Genomic DNA, 18155 nt, shown 5'->3' with positions numbered 1-18155 from the left:
TGATTCTGTGACTGCATCTGTGCACATGTCAGCCTTTTGCTGAGACATGAACAACATACAGCAGTGTACGCGTTGGTTTTAAGCGTGTTAAAGGGTGAAGGCACGCTGTTACACAACCCGCTGTGCTTAACGGGAGGCAAACCAGAACATTAGCCATGCCTGTTCAAAGCTGCATTTGTCCTCAACTGGAAATTTCCTCAGCTAACAAATCCAGGCCTTGCGTTTACACAGCTGAACGCATCCGTCCCCTCACCTCACCGCTATGGCACGGCACTGCTTAGGGCACGGCGGGCACTCGGACAGCGCGGTGAGCGCAGGGGGCGGGATGCAGCGCGGAGAGGCGCCGCCTTCTCGCCCGCCCGGCACTGCGGGGCTGGAGGCTGAGGAGCCGGAGCGGAGCCGCTGCTCCTCTGGCGGGCGGGCGGAGGTGAGCGGGGCCGACGCGGGAGGGGGCTGCGATCCCGCCGGACGCCTCCGCAGGCCGTTCACACCGCCGCTCCGCCGGGGCTCCTCTGTGTCCCAGAGGTGCGGGCTCCCGCTGGCCTGGCGGTGACGGTCTGCCCGGAGCCGGTGCGGGCGCGGAGGGTCGGCCCGGTGGCTGGTGGTGGCGGCCCGCAGAGCCGGGCCTGGCTGCCGTGCCTCGGGATGCCCGGGTTTGGAGGCGGCCGGGGCGGAGGTTTGGGAGCGAGGGGCTTCGGGATCGCCGCTGTCGTCACGGGCGGCGCCGTCGTTACAGCTGGCCGGGCCCCGCGCTGCGATGCGCTCACCTGAGGCGGATGGCCGCTCCGCGCCCGAGCTGCGGTGCCGCTGTCCCGAGAGTGGCGCAGGATTCACTCAATCACATCAGCAACGCGGTCAGGTTTTCCGCTTGTTCGGTTCGCTCCTGAAGGGATTACGCTTCCCAGAGCGGCTCTTCACAGCTGGCATAGCTCTGTCGTGTTTTCTTAGGCTTATCTAAGGACAAACGTCAGACTTAAATCACTCCTGCTGTTTCTTGTATCCACGAGGGCAGTCGTTTTGGAAAAGATGGGTTTCCTCACATTCCATTCCTGAACAACCCAGATTAACTTCTTATCAGCTTCCTATCTCACTGTTTACAAGTTGGTTGCTCAACAACTTGCAGGAAAATCTAGAGACTGAAGTTAAGCTAACAAGTTTTTGCTTCCCTCAGCCCTCCTCCTTTCCTCTTCTAAGATAGGTACTTGTCTGCCTCTCATGTCCCTTCTGCATTCTAAAGACATCGCTTCTGTCAGCTCTTCAGGCACCAAAGGTGGGTTTCACAAGTGTCTGCTGACTTGAAGGTCTTTATCTTATCTTTGTCTTTTAAATTACCTCATCTGCCTCCCTGTGAGATTAATTTCAGTCTTACACACTCTTACCTCTGAATTGCTATTGTACATTGAGTATAGTCCCTTCCCATGACTTCCAACTCTTGTTTCTATAATCTCTCAGAGCCCAAGAGTCACGCTTGTCTGTTTCCTAAGGCTATTTTCATAAAAACATACATTCTGTTAAGTTTATTCCATTCCTCACATTCTTTTTTCCTTAAAACAGGTGATGATGAAGCTGTGAATTGCACCAAATCCAGCTCAGCAGAGCAATTTGTCATATCCTAATCCTTGATATCCCCCTTGTAGATTCTTTGGACAAAAAATGGAAGTAGGCTGCTGTGGGGCTGAATAGAACTCATTGCCCATTTTCTCATGGCAGCTCAATTTCTATTCCTTTAAGTTTCACAGTATATACTCTGTAAGTTTTGTGATTACCTTTGCATCATATGGCATGAACTGAAATGGATCTCTGTAATCATACAATGAATTCATACGTATTCTGTCATATCCAGTTGATGTATGTATCTCAGCTGATGAGAGTACAGCTCTTCTCATTATTTTCCTGGATGTGAACCCATCAGGATACAAGAAATGCTGGTATTTTGGTCATGCATTGGATACAATTCAGTTTGTGTAGCAAGAAAGAAGTCAATGCTTTTTCAGTGTATAAAAATTAATGAGCTCTGCCAGAAACTTTCACTATTAGAATCTCTTTGGATTCTAATTCTCTTTGGATCTTTTTGGGTATGGATTCTATGGTCTCTTTAACATATTATTTTTCATCTTTAGAATCTCGGTACAGTTTCAGTGAGTTTCTCCCTTTATTCAGAAACTGAGAGGTGCCTTCTGAAGTACGTTCTCCTAATAGCTTCCTTTACACCTGTGAAGAACAGTTTCTTTTGGTTGTAGGACATTGTGTTCCCAGCTGATGGGTGAATGAAGTCACCCACTGGTTACTGGCATGCTTGCTCAGAAGGAGCTTCATTCTCCTTTATTGTTCATAGCTCCCAGAAGAGGCTGGGACAGGCTGCTCAGTGAGGTTGTGGATGCCCCGTCCTTGGAGGTGTTCAAGGCCAGGTTGGATGGGGCCCTGGGCAACCTGATCTAGTAATTGTGGAAGTTTGGTGGCCCTGCCAGGCAGGGGGGTTGGAACTACATGATCCTTGAGGTCCCTTCCAACCCAGGTCATTCTATGATTCTATAAAGAGAAGCAACCTGAAGTTTTCCCTTAACTCCTTCCTAATGTGCCTTTCCTTATTGCTTCAGTACTTTTCAGAGCTTATTCCTATTCTAGAATGCAGAAACCACTTATGTCAGAACTGTGCTTTCATGTGAATGCTTCCTTCCTGAGGGTTGTTTTGTGGTTTTCATACGTCTTTTGTGTGTGTGTGTTTGTTACTGCTTTAATATATCATCTGAGCTCTTTTCTCCAAAATTATAGCAGTATTCCTTTTAATTTTCAGTGAGCCTTTGCCTCTGTTCCTCTGCAAAGCCTCTCTTTCTGCAACGATAAACTTAAGTCTTGAGACTTTCTAACCTGTTGTTATTGTGTGAAATCTATTTCTTTTTGCCATTACCTTTTCATGGAGTACATCTCATTTGCTTTTCTTCAGGATTTATATTCCCTGCCCAGTCAGAAAATTCACTTAGGCCTGTGTCCTTGAATCCGTTACCCTTGCACCGCTAGTGGTTAAGCCGTATAAATGGCCAGATCCGGTAGCCTGACCTAACTGTGTCATTAGTGATCTCATGAACAGGCCTGGGGAAATTTCTCTTGTTTTTCTTGCCATTGGGTACATGTGGGCAGCTTGTTCCCCAGACTGAAAGTTGAGGAAGTCAGACAGATGTCTGTGTCGTGTGGTTGTTGTAACATTCTGCAGCCTTCAGAGTTCTGTGTTCATTCCTGGTCAGTATCGAATACCACAATAAAAACCAGCATAATTTTTTAATCAAATCCAGCTTTTTGTGGACTCACCATCCTTACACCAGTCTCAGGCCAGCTGTCTCACCTTCTAATACTTTATATAGTTCCCCAATTTTCTTTATATGCTTATTCTCATCATTTCATTGACCATTCACTTCAGAAGCACAAGTTGGTTTTGTGGGTCAATATTTTGAGGCAGCTGAAGATGGAAAAATATCATTCAGATCCATCTTTATCTGTGTGTTCACAGACCAAGTTTCATTCTTACACAAAGAAGTGGAAGGATGGGAAAGCAATGACATCACTACAAATGTTGGTCATGTAATGCTCAAAACTCAGTCTGTAATGTGATGCAGAGCTGGCAGATTGTCTGCTGAGTGTTGTGGCAAAGGAGCTCAGAGATGTTCAGTTTTTAATCTAGTGGTCAGCCTTAGAAAATGTTCCTCTCCGCTGTCTGAGAGTTCAATTTTTTCCTTCATTTGAAGTTGGAGGTCACAGATGATGCAGTGTTATGTCTGGACGTCACAACAGTGCTTGTAATTTGAAACATGTGTCATGTAAGGTCACTCCATCCTTAACCTGAAATGCACCCTGCATCAGAAATTGCTGTGTAGATACTTCACTCTTCAAAGGCTTTCATTTCAAGTAGTAAAACTGGCCTAAATTAAACTCGTGCTTTTAGATTAGTAAGTCTTACTTCTCTTTGTAAAACACATATCTGCTTTTATACAAAGATCTGTTCAAATGTAAAGAAGGATTTCTGTGTGCTGACAGAATTATTGATCTTTTAGATGACACAGTTATTTCACCCTCTTGTCTTTCACATAACCTTTATTGGGTTCCCCCCCAAAAAAAAGTTGAGATATGGTTTTGAAAACTGTTGTGAGATTCGCCATGACAAACTAAGAAACATTATAGAATATAGTCATAGAATGGCCTGAATTGAAAAGGACCTCAAAGATTATCTAATTTCAACCCCCTTGCTCTGTGCAGGGTCACCAACCACCAGACCAGGCTGTCCAGAGCCACATCCAGCCTGGCCTTGAATGCCTGCAGGGATGGGGCATCCACAACCTCCTTGGGCAACCTGTTCCAGTGTATCACCACCCTCTGTGTGAAAAACTTCCTCTTAAGATCTAACCTACATCTTCCCTGTCTCAGTTTGAAACCATTCCCCCTTGTTCTATCACTATCCACCCATGTAAATTTACCACAGGAATAGTATCTGTTATATGCAGGATGAATTTTTCTTATGTGTAGCTCTCATTGCAGTTCTTTTTAAAAACTGCATACAAATATCACTGCAGTATTTTTATCCCCTTTCAGAATAGCACTGCATTATAAACAATTGACTGCTGTCAAAACTCATCATCTTTGCTGTAATGCAGATGACCAGAATATGTAGCTGTCATCACAATCCCCTTTCAAAACTAAATGAATTATCATGTTAAGTTTATGGACAACAGAACAAAGGTGCATTATACCTAAGATCAGGATTCCCACATCAAAATCTCTCTAAATCAGATTTTTATCTTTGGAAAGAATGTGGTTCATGTGTGTAATCAATGTGGGTTTTTGGAATGGAAGTAAGGAATTACATTCTGTTCAATAGATCACAGTCTGTAATGAAGAAATCTAACTTGTTGCCCCCATTTTTGTCTTTGTTCATTAATCTCTGACTTCACTGTCTCCCTATGAACATTTGGAGTCACTAAATTCTTCTGCATTGTGCATTCTTTACCAGGAAAAGTGGTTGTGCATCTCTATGACTCACTGATATTAATTTGAGTGATTTTTAAAATGTATGTACTTCTTTGCACATACTTTTTTTTTTTTTTTTTTTTAGGTTTTTTTTTGTTTTGATTTGATTTTTACGTACTTCTACAACTCTGTTATTAAAACTTCTGACATCTTTGTGTTCTTCCTTGGATTAGTGACACAGCACAAGAAGAAAAAAGAATTGTTCAGTGCATGCTTTATGAAAGAAAAGATAGAACCTGAAAATTAGAACCACAGAACTTGCTTCAGAGTTGTTTGCAATGGCTTGTAAAAATGTCTGATGCTGCTTTTTTTTCCTCATCTCACTTTCTCTGCTTTTATTTCCAGAAGAAGTCATCGTAGGTTCGGTGTCTTAGAAGTATGGAATCAATCTCTATGATGGGAAGCCCTAAGAACCTCAATGAAACTTTTCTACCAAATGTGGCCAATGGCATCAAGGATGCCAGTAAGGTCACTGTAGGCATCATTGGAAGTGGAGACTTTGCGAAATCATTGACCATTCGGCTGATCAGATGTGGGTACCATGTTGTTGTAGGAAGCAGAAACCCTAAACTTGCTGCAGAGTTCTTTCCCCACGTGGTTGACGTCACTCACCATGAAGATGCAGTAACAAAAACAAACATCATTTTTGTAGCTATTCACAGAGAACACTACACGTCTCTGTGGGACCTCAAGCATTTACTCGTCGGTAAAATTCTGGTTGATGTCAGCAACAATACTAGAATAGACCAATATCCAGACTCCAATGCAGAGTATTTGGCATCACTTTTCCCAGATTCCCTAGTTGTCAAAGGATTCAATGTTGTTTCAGCTTGGTCACTCCAGTTAGGACCTAAGGATGCCAGCAGACAGGTAAACATTGTGTTTGTATTTATTTGACTTGCTTGTAAGATGAAATGACAATCATGTACAGAATAAATGATCCAAATTGTGCTCTGGGATGCCTGTGTGTCTTTATGGATTGCAGAGAAATGTAGGCACTAGCTTAGATCAGCTAGCTGACATTTAAATGACTACAATAAGAAGAGTAGGATCCTAAAGTTTCCTGTAGGAAATATGTTAATTTATATTCCAGTGCTTCAAAGAATGAAGGCAGATTTTCCAGTTTATTTTAGTTTAAATGTTGATTTTTTTGTGGGATGAACTGTTTAAAGAGATACACAGAAATCTGAGGTCCTGACCCCAAGGCTTTGGAGTCCAGTCTTCTAGAAATGCTTGCATTCAGTGTAACCACAGAGAGAATATAACCCATTATTTATCTCCTGGAATATCCCAATATCATAAATATGAGGAAACAGATGGAGGCACATATGTTTCAAAGTGATCATTCATTTGATCCAGAATTGCTTGGGAACATCATGTTCAAATTCATTCCCAGTGTATTCCCTGACTCCATCCCGCACATAGAAGGTAAAGCTGTATGTTTTTCTTGCTTTGCTGAAGCAATAGAAAGATATGCAAGAGCTCAGTCCTTCACAGCTTCGTGAGTTGCAAGAGTTACATGAGAAGTGGTGAGTGTAATGTGACTACTGGAGATTACTGAGTTCCCTGGCACTTTTTAAGGCAAATTTTAGGTAGTGTGCAATCAATATTGAATTAGCATGATTTTAAAAATAATCTCATTGCACTATTTTTGTTCGTAATTGTCTTCTGTCAAACCTCATTATGTTTTCTGTAATACACATGATTGGAAAAATTCTTATATAGAGATTACACAGTTCTCTGCTTTGCATTGTGTTTGTGCTACAGCTGTTTTGGGGTCATCCTTTAAGATAAGTGTACATTCAAGAGACTCATAAAGTTTGGAAATGGTTTTAGCCATTGTTTCAGGTTCAGTCCATTCCTATAGGCATTTCAGTATAAGGAGTATGAGACGTTTCAGTGTGTGGATTACCTGTACGTGCCAGTCACCTCACCATCAACTTCAAGAATGTGCCAATGCTATTTTGGTTGCTCTGTGGCTAAATAAGCATGCGTATTTTTTACCTTTACTGGATTTGTGTATAGTCTTGTTTTTATTAAATATTTCTTGTAATGGTGATAAATCTGTCAAAGCCACGTACAGATAGCAGTAGTGCTGCAGTTTTGCCCTGGAGGCCTTTCAGCTGGGGCAGGGGATGAGGGGTTTGTTGGTTTTGTTTTGGGTTTGAGTTTTTTGTTTCTGTTTTGTTGAGTTAGTTTGTTTTTAACCTGTATGTCTTTCTGTGTCTACAATTCACCTGACTTTTCCAACAGGTCTATATATGCAGTAACAATGTTCACGCTCGCCATCAAGTTACTGAGCTTGCTCGTCAGCTCGGTTTTATTCCTGTTGATTTGGGGGCATTGTCATCTTCAAGAGAGATTGAAAACTTACCTCTGCGACTCTTCACACTGTGGAAGGGGCCTGTAGTGATTGCCATTAGTCTGGCAACATTTTTCTTCATCTATTCCTTCATCAGAGACGTAATCCATCCATACGTGAGAAATGAACAGAGTGACTTTTACAAGATCCCTATTGAGATTGTCAACAAGACTCTACCAATTGTCGCCATCACGTTACTTTCCCTAGTGTATTTATCAGGACTTATTGCAGCTGCTTATCAGCTTTACTACGGCACTAAGTACAGGCGATTTCCGCCTTGGCTGGACAACTGGCTGCAGTGTCGAAAGCAGCTTGGACTGCTCAGTTTTTTCTTTGCAGTGGTACATGTGGCATACAGCCTTTGCTTGCCTATGAGGAGATCAGAGCGGTACTTGTTCCTCAATATGGCTTATCAACAGGTAAGTTGATCTTTAGTTAAGTAAGCCAAAAATGCCTTGGTTTTATATGTGATACATTAATACAAAGTTCATGTTTTCTGCATCTTTTCCATTGTTTTCAATCAAAAATCTTTAGGGTTATTTTATGCATAGATAATACTTAGTAAGAAGGAAGTGTAAAAGAAACACCTGTGTACGTGATGTCAGGTTGTGTTCACGTTTGTATAATGGGTTGAATTAAGGATATATTCTACTTAAATCTTTGGCAGCAATATATACAATGAGAATGTAGGTTAGACAGGGTAAGAGCAACACCAAAGGAATCTTCCAACGTAAGTTCCTCTTTGTGTGTTTTTAAGGTGCAGGAGATGTATGTATATGGTAAGTGCATTTACAAATGTGAGAAATTACTTACAGTAGGTATTATTATGATAATATTCATAAATACATCTGTATTTTTGCAGTGAAAATTCTGATGCTTTGTAACTTTTTGGACCAGTGGTAGAAATATTGTGGTCATCAGAAATTCTGGGAATATCATCTATTACAGGCAATAGAAATTGACTCACAGTTCCCAGGAACAATAACTGGTCTTGTGTAATCTTAAAACAGTCTCTAACTAACTGGTCCTCCTTTAGAAGAACTACTGCTTCTGTCTGTCAGCTTATCGCCACCTTTAAAGTGGCAGAAGAGCAGCATTGCCATTCAGCATATAAAATCTGCAGGAAAGACAGATGACATGGAACAGAAAGAAAAATTAAGGGAATCAGATCCTAATAACAGAACAAAAGCAGATTGGGTCCACAGATTATAAAAGAAGTGAGAAATTGAACTTCAGAGAAAGGCAGAAAGAACAAGACTATGAAAAACAGCAAAGAATTGTGATTGTGATTGTTCATATGTAGTAAAGGGTCTACTGATATTTTTACTAACTCTCATTTCTAATGGTACTGTAAAAATCTCAATTGATAATGTTCATAATGGACCTCTTCTGCGACACATCAAATCACTTTAGTTATCTTAAAACGGAAAAAAATAGTTGAATATCCAAGCAACTTAACTTTTAAGGACCTGAGCTGCTTCTTTTTTCTGGTAAAGCTCTCCAACCAGAACATTTTCAAATGTATTTAATATCAACAGTGAAAGAGGCAAAACAATTTGGCTTTGGTATAAGGAGCTGAAGCACTAAGGAAATGATGCTAAATTGTTTCCAAGTGTGAAGAACTGAAACACTGTAGATTCACCCAGTTTATGCTACAGAAGATATGTTTCCAAAGTCAGAATATGATAACTTTTCTACAGTATAGAGTATACTTACACACTATAGAGAAATGTAGAACTGCTTGTTTTTATAAAATAATTGTTGTAATGCTGTGTTTTCTTTTACCAGCTCCTCTAGTTTTCCCATTTAGCATACAAGAAGAGCCAATACCAACAGTAAGGAAATTGTTGTTTTCCTCCAAGACATGAGGAAACCTCTGAAATATTTGACCCCATTTTATAATTGTTCTATTACTGCAGACATTTACTCAGCAAAATAACTCGTGTTAATGCTTTTAATATTTTGGAGAATGAAGTGCCTCCTTTCTGCTCCTTCATCAGGTTCATGCAAATGTTGAAAATTCTTGGAATGAAGAAGAAGTGTGGCGAATTGAAATGTATATCTCCTTTGGAATAATGAGTCTTGGGTTGCTTTCTTTGCTGGCAGTGACTTCTATCCCTTCAGTCAACAGTGCCCTAAACTGGAGGGAGTTCAGTTTTATTCAGGTGTGTTACTTCAAAATAATAGATTTTTGTTGTTAACATGAATTTCTTTTTAATGATAATTATTACTATTAGGAAAAGCACTTTGCAACATGATCAGAGTATGTTGTTGTTTTTTCTATCTAGTAAGTTAATAAGAGCAACATATCCTTACTCAGCAAATAGATAAGCATGTAGGCAAATTCAGCATTTCATGAGTGTCAAAACAAGAATTAGCCTTTTACTCATGTTGGCATTGAAGAATCAACACAGATAGGACCAAATGAGCATAAATCTATAAATTCCTTTCCACCGTTAGAATTTATTTCTAAGTTCAAATTGGTTAAAGTTGCACAGACTCACTAAAAGCAGTGAGAATGATGAGATGAGATGTTGAACGTAGATGAACTCAATGGTAAAAATGAAATCTTGCTTCAAAGAATTATTTTTGTACAGCACTCACAACCGTGGTGTTATTAATTCAGTTTTGCTTCCTCTGAATTTTGTGGGAATTAATACATTTCTCAGCTGCGTTATTCTCATCAGGTAAAAATTCCCATTAGGAAAATATGCAGTTTTGTTTATTAAAACAGTAGCTTTTCTAGGTCCTGGTGACCCTTCTACTGTTTGAATCCCTAAGTGTATTTTTTATCAGGTTGGAGGTTTGTTTTGATTTGCTTTATGATTTAGGGTCTCTCTTGTCTCCTTAAGAGTTTTTGGACATACCCACTGTAATGAAATTGTTGACTAATTTATTCTCACTCACCATTTTGAGCCTTCACAGGAAGTAAATACTCATTTTGTAATGTTGAAACATTCCTGCCATTCGGAGTTCTCTGTGGATAACAGAACTGCTGTTGTATAACATAAAACTTCAGTGCAAAAGGAAAAAATACATATTCAATCATGTGGTCATGACTTTCAGCCTCAGACCCAGATTTTGTATCTAATTTTTCCTTGCACAGATTTCCAGATCTCTGGCTTGTGTGATTTAGTCAAAACCCACATAATAATTACATAATTATATGCCTACAAAGACATGTTTGTTTGTGTTGTATTTTCTGTAGTTATTTGCACTGTAATTGAAGGCAAAATAATTCAGATTTTAATGATGAACTTTAACAAATTATCTCTCAGTGTTTTGGCAAATTGGGAACAAGTTGTTGTCTTTGGAGGGATGGTATAGTTGGTTCTGTTTTGCATGTCAAAGAGAATTAACAGAGGTAATTATTTATGATCATTTGCCATTTTGAACTGCACATAATAAATTGAAATACTAAAATTTCCTTAAAGTTAATGACCACTATGTGGTACTTTAATTTTTCAGTAATAAATAAGTTATTCTTCAGGTAGTTACTGTTCCTTAGAAAAAGTTGCTTGCTTTACTCGATCAGAAAAGAGGCTTTCAGTGATTCCCCGCTAAAGTAAAAGGAGTTTGCATTTCTCTAAGTTAGCGGGATGAGCATTGAAACTGCAGCCTATCATCTCAGTGTTGCTTTTTTTTTAGCTGGGGAAATCAGTATGTCTCTAGCTTTAGTCCTGATTCCTGAGATAATCTGCCAAAATAGTTGCTGAATCTCTGTTTCATATCTCACAGATGAAGAGTCAGGTAGTCAGCACACTCAGTCAATTTCTCACCTCAGCATTTCTCAGAGAACAACACACTATTGCTTGCTCATCTTAGTAGGTACAGTTTGATCAGAATAAGAGTGTGACCTCCTCTAAGGAGGATTACCTCTAAAATACACTCATCCTGGAGTCTACCGGCAAAATCTGAGTTTTGGCTTAGCAAGTTATTTACATACACAAGCACAGATGGTTTTCTGACCCTGCTGCGGTAGAACAAACTCTCAATGGTATCACCCTTATGCACTGTGGTACAGGCCTCTATCATAGTGTTTCTAATACTGTAGAGAATGTTGTTGCCTGGAAATCATGGTTGTCTTTGATATCCTAAATTATTTTGTAAATGCTTCCATCTTACCTAGCTTGATTTCACAACACAGGTGACAGTAGCTCCAAAAATTCCAGCCTCAGGAACCAAGGCAATTCCCAGCAACCATTCTAGAGCCTGGGAAAAATGTTCCCAGGATTTTCAACTGCTATTTCTACTACTGACCAATGTGGTTTTACCAGCCAAGGAAAAGTATTTTTTTCTGCTGCTTTCAAATGTCCTCTGCTCTTAAAGATGTTAGTGTCCTGTGTCTCCCAGCCAAGACACAGCCTCATACAGTGAGCTTTTACTCAATTTGCAAAGGCAGCTGTTTTTGCCTATACATCTGGAAAAGTCATTGGCAGTAACTGCAAACTAGAATAAATGGTCTTAATGGAACTCTGTCTGACAGGTCTACTCTGGCTAAAGAAAAAAAGCCTGCAAAATGCTAAGTTGTATGAGGAACATTCTCTTTCTAGTTAAGCACTGAAATACAATGACAGAGGCAATTGAGTGCCTACTGGAAGAAAATACTGTCAATAGGGAAAGACAAACTTAATAACTTCAAATCAAGCCTGAAGAGCAGTACTAATAAGTGTCATTTGAAAGCACATCAAATCAGACAATCACAGAATATCCCAAGTTGGAAGGGACCTACTAGGACCATCAAGTCCAACTGTGAATGTGGTTTCTTCTGCAGCTTGCTGTAGGTTACATGATAAAGTCCTTGCAGGGTGTTATGGGAACCTTCTACTTGACATTAAATTCAACAGTACCTGTTTATGAAATGCTTTGTTACCTTGTGTCATTCTATACAAATCCTGTAGTCCCGATATTCCTTCTCATTAACCAATGGATGGAGAAAGGTAAGGAATGGTTTCTGCTAACTTCAGACAAGTGCATGTGGGCTGTTACAGGGAAGCTCACTGTTATGAAGAAGCAAACTACACCGCTTGAAGCAATAAAAATTTCCATTGATAAACCCAGATCTCTTTCAGCAAAATGGCACTGTTCCATAAAAAGTGTGACTCTTGATACAATCTACCTATGGAGTTGAGAAAATGTAGTTCAGAAATTATTTGTAAAGTCAACTGATGTTGTTCCAGTAACTTTGCTGGGATTGTTGCTTACTTAAGTACAAGTCTTGTGGTTGGCTTACGTTACTTACAGCTTGTACAAACATTTTCATTTTGGTTTTCACTACACCCTATAGATACTAGTGCTTTTAATCACTGCTTAATTCAGTCTGTAGTTTTCAGAATGTGAACTTAAAACCGCATAATGATATTTCAAAGTAATGCATAGGTATGACATCATAATGCAGTGTCTGAAAGAAACATTAAAACAATGGGTAAGACTTAATCCAATGAAGGACCAAGTACTACTTTCTCATCTTTTTTCCCCAATTTCTCTTTTTTTGTTTTTGAAGTCTACACTTGGATACGTTGCTCTGCTCATAAGTACTTTCCATGTACTGATTTATGGATGGAAAAGAGCTTTTGAAGAGGAATATTACAGATTTTACACACCGCCAAATTTTGTTCTTGCCCTTGTTCTGCCTTCCATTGTAATTCTAGGTAAGATCATTTTACTTCTGCCATGTGTAAGTAGGAAACTAAGGAGAATTAGAAGAGGATGGGAGAAAAGCCATGCAATAGAAGAAACAAGTGGGTCCGTTCCACATTTCTCTCCGGAAAGAATAACTGTGATGTGATGATAGACTACTATTTGTTAGTACTATTGCAGATGTTTGACTTTTTCTTTGTTGTGTTTTGCTTTTTTTGTCATAAACTTGTATTTTCAGGAGTTTATGCAATGTATGTGTAAAGTCAGCATGGACTTGCTTGGCATACATACAAGCCCTCTATGGAGTTGTGAGAAATTTATAACTAGGAAAATACTATTTCTGATGTCTACCAAAATATTTTATTTTTAATTACAGAGGGCAGGTAATCATGAAATCAGATGTTTTAATGCTCCTTTGCACAGTTGTATCACAATAATGTTTCATTATAATGATGCTATTGAGATATTTCTTTGACTCAGAGAGTGTGTCAGAGTGCTGTGTCTTAATACCATACTTTACCACATCTGTCATTTAAACCACACTTCTGGGTTACTGAGTTCAGAATATTGACTAATAGAGATAATAATTTAGGACATGTTCAGATTTTGAAGTAATCGAAATTAATTTGTAATGATGTGTTGCACATGTACATTGTATTTATTTTTGTGGTTTTACAATATTCCATGATTTGAATATGCAAAACCAATTTCAATTGTGGCCAAATTAGACGTCTTGTAAGCAGATTGTATTGTACCTTATAGGGCTTTTCTAAAAAGAATCCCATGGAATTTTAAACCTTAGCATCTCTTTATTTCTGTGTGTCATATAATGAGAGCATGATTATACATGAGTGGAAAGACTTGCAGATACATATGCAAGCAACTACTTTTTGATGTAATAATTATTTTAAACTACCAGAAGACGTTTTAAAATTAAAATACTGAGAAATCTGCAACAGTAAAAATCCATTTTCACTGTGAAACTTCCAACATGTTGGTACAACAGGGAAGCATCACATTTACACTGGAATTTTAGTTATATATGAATGTCCCACAATCTGTCTTACAGTCTTAGTATCATTTGGTGTAAATACAATCTTCTATTTTTATATATAGTCTTACTTTTACAACAGGAGAAGTTTCTGAGATATACCTGAGTTTTTGAGAAACAAAATGATTATTCTCAAACTTATAAATGAAATTTTACCTCTAAGACTTGACATTTATGTCTTCTGTGGGATTCAGAAGAACATTGAAAATGATTTATTACTACTACTTCATCACTTTAACAAAATAACTAAACCCAATTTATGTACCTTCAGGCTAGTCTTAATTAGCAAAACCTTTATTTTAATGAATGAGAATTGGTCCAAATTTTCCTTGGATATAAGAAATTATATTTTTCTTAACTATTTTTGCACTGAGTCTCTGATTTTCTTAGCTGGGTGTTCACTTACTATTTCTTTGCAAGAATTTGCCATCAATATGATACCTGTGAGAAATACAGTGTACTTACATTGAATTTATCCTGAAATATCATCAATCCTTTGAATCTCAGTACTTCTATAATGAAACCGACAGCTCCATGGAAATAGAATCTGGAATCAAATTCTGCTCCCAGTTACAGTAGCCTAAATGTAAAGAGTTTGTTAGCTGTTCTTAATTTCATTTCAAACTCAAGGATGTACTACAGTTTTAGTTTGATTGTAGTACCTGTGTTCTCCAAACATCAAGTCTGTACATTCAGGGTTTGTTGAAAATCAAGAGACAGCTGGTTCTTTTTAATTCCAAGCACGTTCACCAGGGTAATAACGTTACCGTCCTATTTCCAATATACAGCTATTTCAGTGACAAATGTAATACGTGAGCCCAATACCGTTTTATCAAACTAGATATTTAGCAAAAAAGCTGTCATTATTACATACAGACAGGAGGCGAAGCTAGTAGGAATCCAATTTTCTCATAAAAATGGAGAACAAATGTCATTTACAACTGCTAACTTACTTTGCCTGTGTGTAAATTCATTTCAGTACAGAAAGCTGTATATTTTTGGAAGGCTTTGAAAGGCCTGTAACCAAATTTCCTAGCCAAGGTTTCTTATTCTGTTACAGACAGAAACAAAGAAAGCTTGGGCATTTTTACTCCATTACTTTAAATAAATTTAATTACAGAATTAGCATAAATAGTTCAACTGATACAACTATTCTCTTGGTTCTAATTACTCACATATCCAGGTGTTTGCAGGAATATTTGCTTGTGAGTTGTCTGGAAGGCAGTTAATCTTCACAAACCTGTGGTATTGTTTGTGTAGAACTATTTCAACTCTTTGTTATTAATTTCATGCTAGAGAAAACAGCATGTGTGTCTGATATTAAAATACACAAAGTCTTGGAGAACTGTAATGAGATAAATACCATGCTACGTTCTGTCCCAGTTCTGTGCATGAAACCTAATTAAAGTCACTAGAATTGAGCAGTATAACTGAAAGTAGAATTTCCTACCTTTTAACAAATTTAGGATAGAAACCACTGCTTTTGACAGTTTCCAAATTAAATATGCTGCTATTATTTTTATAGCAATTATACACTTCCGTATGATGTATAATTATCATTCATGTCTAATTCTTGTTTGATGCAGTAGCGATAATGTTGCAGAGCTGTAGTAGCTGTACATTATGTCAAAGTCAATATATGTTGTAATATGTCATGCAGCCACTCACAGTATATACAGAAATGTACTTGCCGTCTTTCCTATGCAAAGTTACTTCTTCATTAGACTTCTTCAAGAGTGTTAAAACTGTTAAATTTTGAACTGACAGAAGTGTCTGGAGGGAATAGTAACGTGTTGTTCCTTTTTTCAAACTACGTGTATTGAACATCAAAAATGTGGTTTAATTTTACTTGAAAGGTTGAAATACTGAAGTATTAATAAATAGATGATATTTTTAGATGCAGTATGTGAAGACATTTTGTTAAGTATTTGCGCTGTCATGTGACATATGGTTTCCAGTTAGGCCGTGTATTTATTTCTAACTGGAATAACAAGATGACTTGTTATTTAATCTTGTGTAGTGTTCTTTATTGTAAGGACCAATTCACTCCAACGAGGCACTGTAAGTCTGAAAATAAAAGGACGCTCATGCATTTGTTACACATGCATATGTTCAGTCACATCAGGAAACTATTCGTATGATTAATGACATTGGTTTCTGTGGGAGAACTTGAGTAAGGAGTTACTGGAAAGACACCTGAGGCTAAAAGTTCGGTTTCAGTTGCCTAAGTATTCTCAAATAAAATCATTTAGACCCTTTAGTTATTTAGGAGAATATACATGTATTTGAGGAATAGGCTGCTATAAAAATACTTTAACATTGTATAAATTGTTTACTGATGGTAGGGATGCTCTGCCTAATGTGAAAATAACATTCACTTCTCTTAATTACTGTTAAATAAAAACAAAATACTGCTTGATATGTGATGCAGAACTTTACATGTTATGTTAGAAAGTAGAAACCTCTATGTATTTAGCAACAGGATGTCTGTTTTCTATGGACATGAAGGTATTTCTTAGCTTTGTTTAAAACGCAGTTCTATTCCAGATTCCATATCTGTCTTTAATTTTATATTACAGTTCCATTAACTGTGGCAACTACATACAAGTTAATTAAGTCCTCATGTTTTTGAATTATTTAGAGATTAGCTGTTTTGAAATTCAGTTTTGCAAGTTGTTTGCATACATAGCCTGTGGTAATAGTTGTTGTGAATTGGTGCCACATTTAATGTTTTGTTCCAGCATTGTGCATAATGTGATGTGCCAACATGAGAAAGAAAGTACATTTGTGTTTTTATTTGGCATTAATTGGCTATAAAATATTGTGTGTGTCTATATGCAATTAGCTATACATGCTGCTCAACTTGCACTAAGGGAAATTACTGATTAATATAAGGCAAAAAATTCCCAAGTGGATATAGATTTCACAGGTATGACTATAGTTAAGAAACAGTTTTCCTCTGAATGTTGTTAAAGTTAGATGTATCAGCTGCATAAAGATTAGATAGATTGAGTTTTTAAGTGCAATATTTTCAGCTGTAGCAGTGAATTTATGCAGTGGTAGTAGCTGCACATGCATAGTTACTTTCAGATCGTACATCTCTTAATGCACAAGTTTGGGATTTCTTGGATGTTCATTTGGTAGTATTTTCTATAAATGTAATAAGTAAAGTTGCAGTACTGACATTGTATCGTTATATGATACTGCTTGAATTAATTAGATTGCAGCCTATGAAACAAGTGACACACAGAACTGACCTCAACAGTGATCTTTATCATTATATATCGTGTTTCATGCCTTGCTGGCAATGTCTTGCAATGACCATAGTTAGTCTCTCATATGCAATATTTTCCTGGTATTCTCTTTGTAGCTGTTTGTCAGAGGGTTTTTTGTGCTGTTTCTCTGAACAGGGCTATTATAAAATATTAGTAAAATGCTTTTACCTATTTTTTCATAGACTCTGATTTACACAAAAATCAATAAAAGGTTAATGTCAGGTATTTGGCTTCCTCTTCTGTTCTTATGCATAATAAAATCCAGTTTGTTTTCCTTTATAATACATGTGTACTCTGATTAACAGTTTTTCTAAGAGGTAGAACTTGAATGAAAATTCATAGTAAAATTCTAAAAAGCGATTTGTTTCTTTTACAACACATTTACACATTACAACACATTACAACCATTTCCCTTATCTGATTGTAAAGTACTCTTAATGTTTTGAGGGCACAAAAAGACACTACTACTACTACTACCAAAAAGACACTACTATCAGTATTACTTGCTATTCAAAAAACATCTGTGTCAAAATTGATACTGCTGAGCACAAGTAAGTTTGCCAGGGGAAGACACCTCTTGTGTTTGGCTGTGCATGTGAGAAAGCATTGCTGTTTAAATGAGAAAAACAGGTGAACTACTTTGCAGTTCTTCACTTTCAAAGTATGCACCTTTTTTCCTAGGAGGCTTATGCCAACATAAGAGGAAAGAGGAAGATAATATGTATGAAGTGAAACCCTGCTTAAGTAGAGGTCAGCAGCATAAACAGTTCTGAATTCATAGAAATCAAGATGCACCAGTCAGTGAAGCTAT

At 37.9% G+C, this 18155-nt stretch overlaps 1 protein-coding gene across 3 annotated transcripts; it reads left to right on the top strand.

Moving 5' to 3' along the window:
* Positions 1-332: 332 nt before the first annotated feature.
* On the top strand, positions 333-17569 carry STEAP2 (STEAP2 metalloreductase). 3 transcript variants are annotated; one of them, XM_015853507.3, is made up of 5 exons: positions 333-427; positions 5362-5886; positions 7270-7797; positions 9379-9543; positions 12882-17569. In XM_015853507.3, the coding sequence occupies exons 2-5, from the start codon at positions 5395-5397 to the stop codon at positions 13164-13166; spliced, it is 1470 nt and encodes a 489-aa protein (XP_015708993.2). In that variant the 5' UTR covers positions 333-427; positions 5362-5394; the 3' UTR covers positions 13167-17569. The 3 variants fall into 3 exon arrangements, with proteins under 3 accessions (XP_015708993.2, XP_032298993.2, XP_015708994.2); XM_032443102.2 differs by having other exon boundaries at positions 362-427; positions 5365-5886; XM_015853508.3 differs by lacking the exon at positions 333-427 and adding an exon at positions 1141-1270.
* The last annotated feature ends 586 nt before the right edge of the window (positions 17570-18155 follow it).

Source organism: Coturnix japonica, chromosome 2 (genome assembly GCF_054131305.1).
Source record: "Coturnix japonica strain WE chromosome 2, WE-NBRP24, whole genome shotgun sequence".
Taxonomy (NCBI): domain Eukaryota; kingdom Metazoa; phylum Chordata; class Aves; order Galliformes; family Phasianidae; genus Coturnix; species Coturnix japonica.
The sequence above is the reverse complement of the archived record's forward strand: the minus strand, read 5'-3'. Positions and strand labels throughout refer to the sequence as shown.

Coding starts and splice junctions, on each gene's coding strand:
- STEAP2 (XM_015853507.3), top strand. CDS start 5,395: ATGGAATCAATCTCTATGATGGGAAGCCCTAAGAACCTCAATGAAACT. Junction 5,887..7,269: donor CTAAGGATGCCAGCAGACAG/GTAAACATTGTG, acceptor CTTTTCCAACAG/GTCTATATATGCAGTAACAA. Junction 9,544..12,881: donor GGGAGTTCAGTTTTATTCAG/GTGTGTTACTTC, acceptor TTGTTTTTGAAG/TCTACACTTGGATACGTTGC.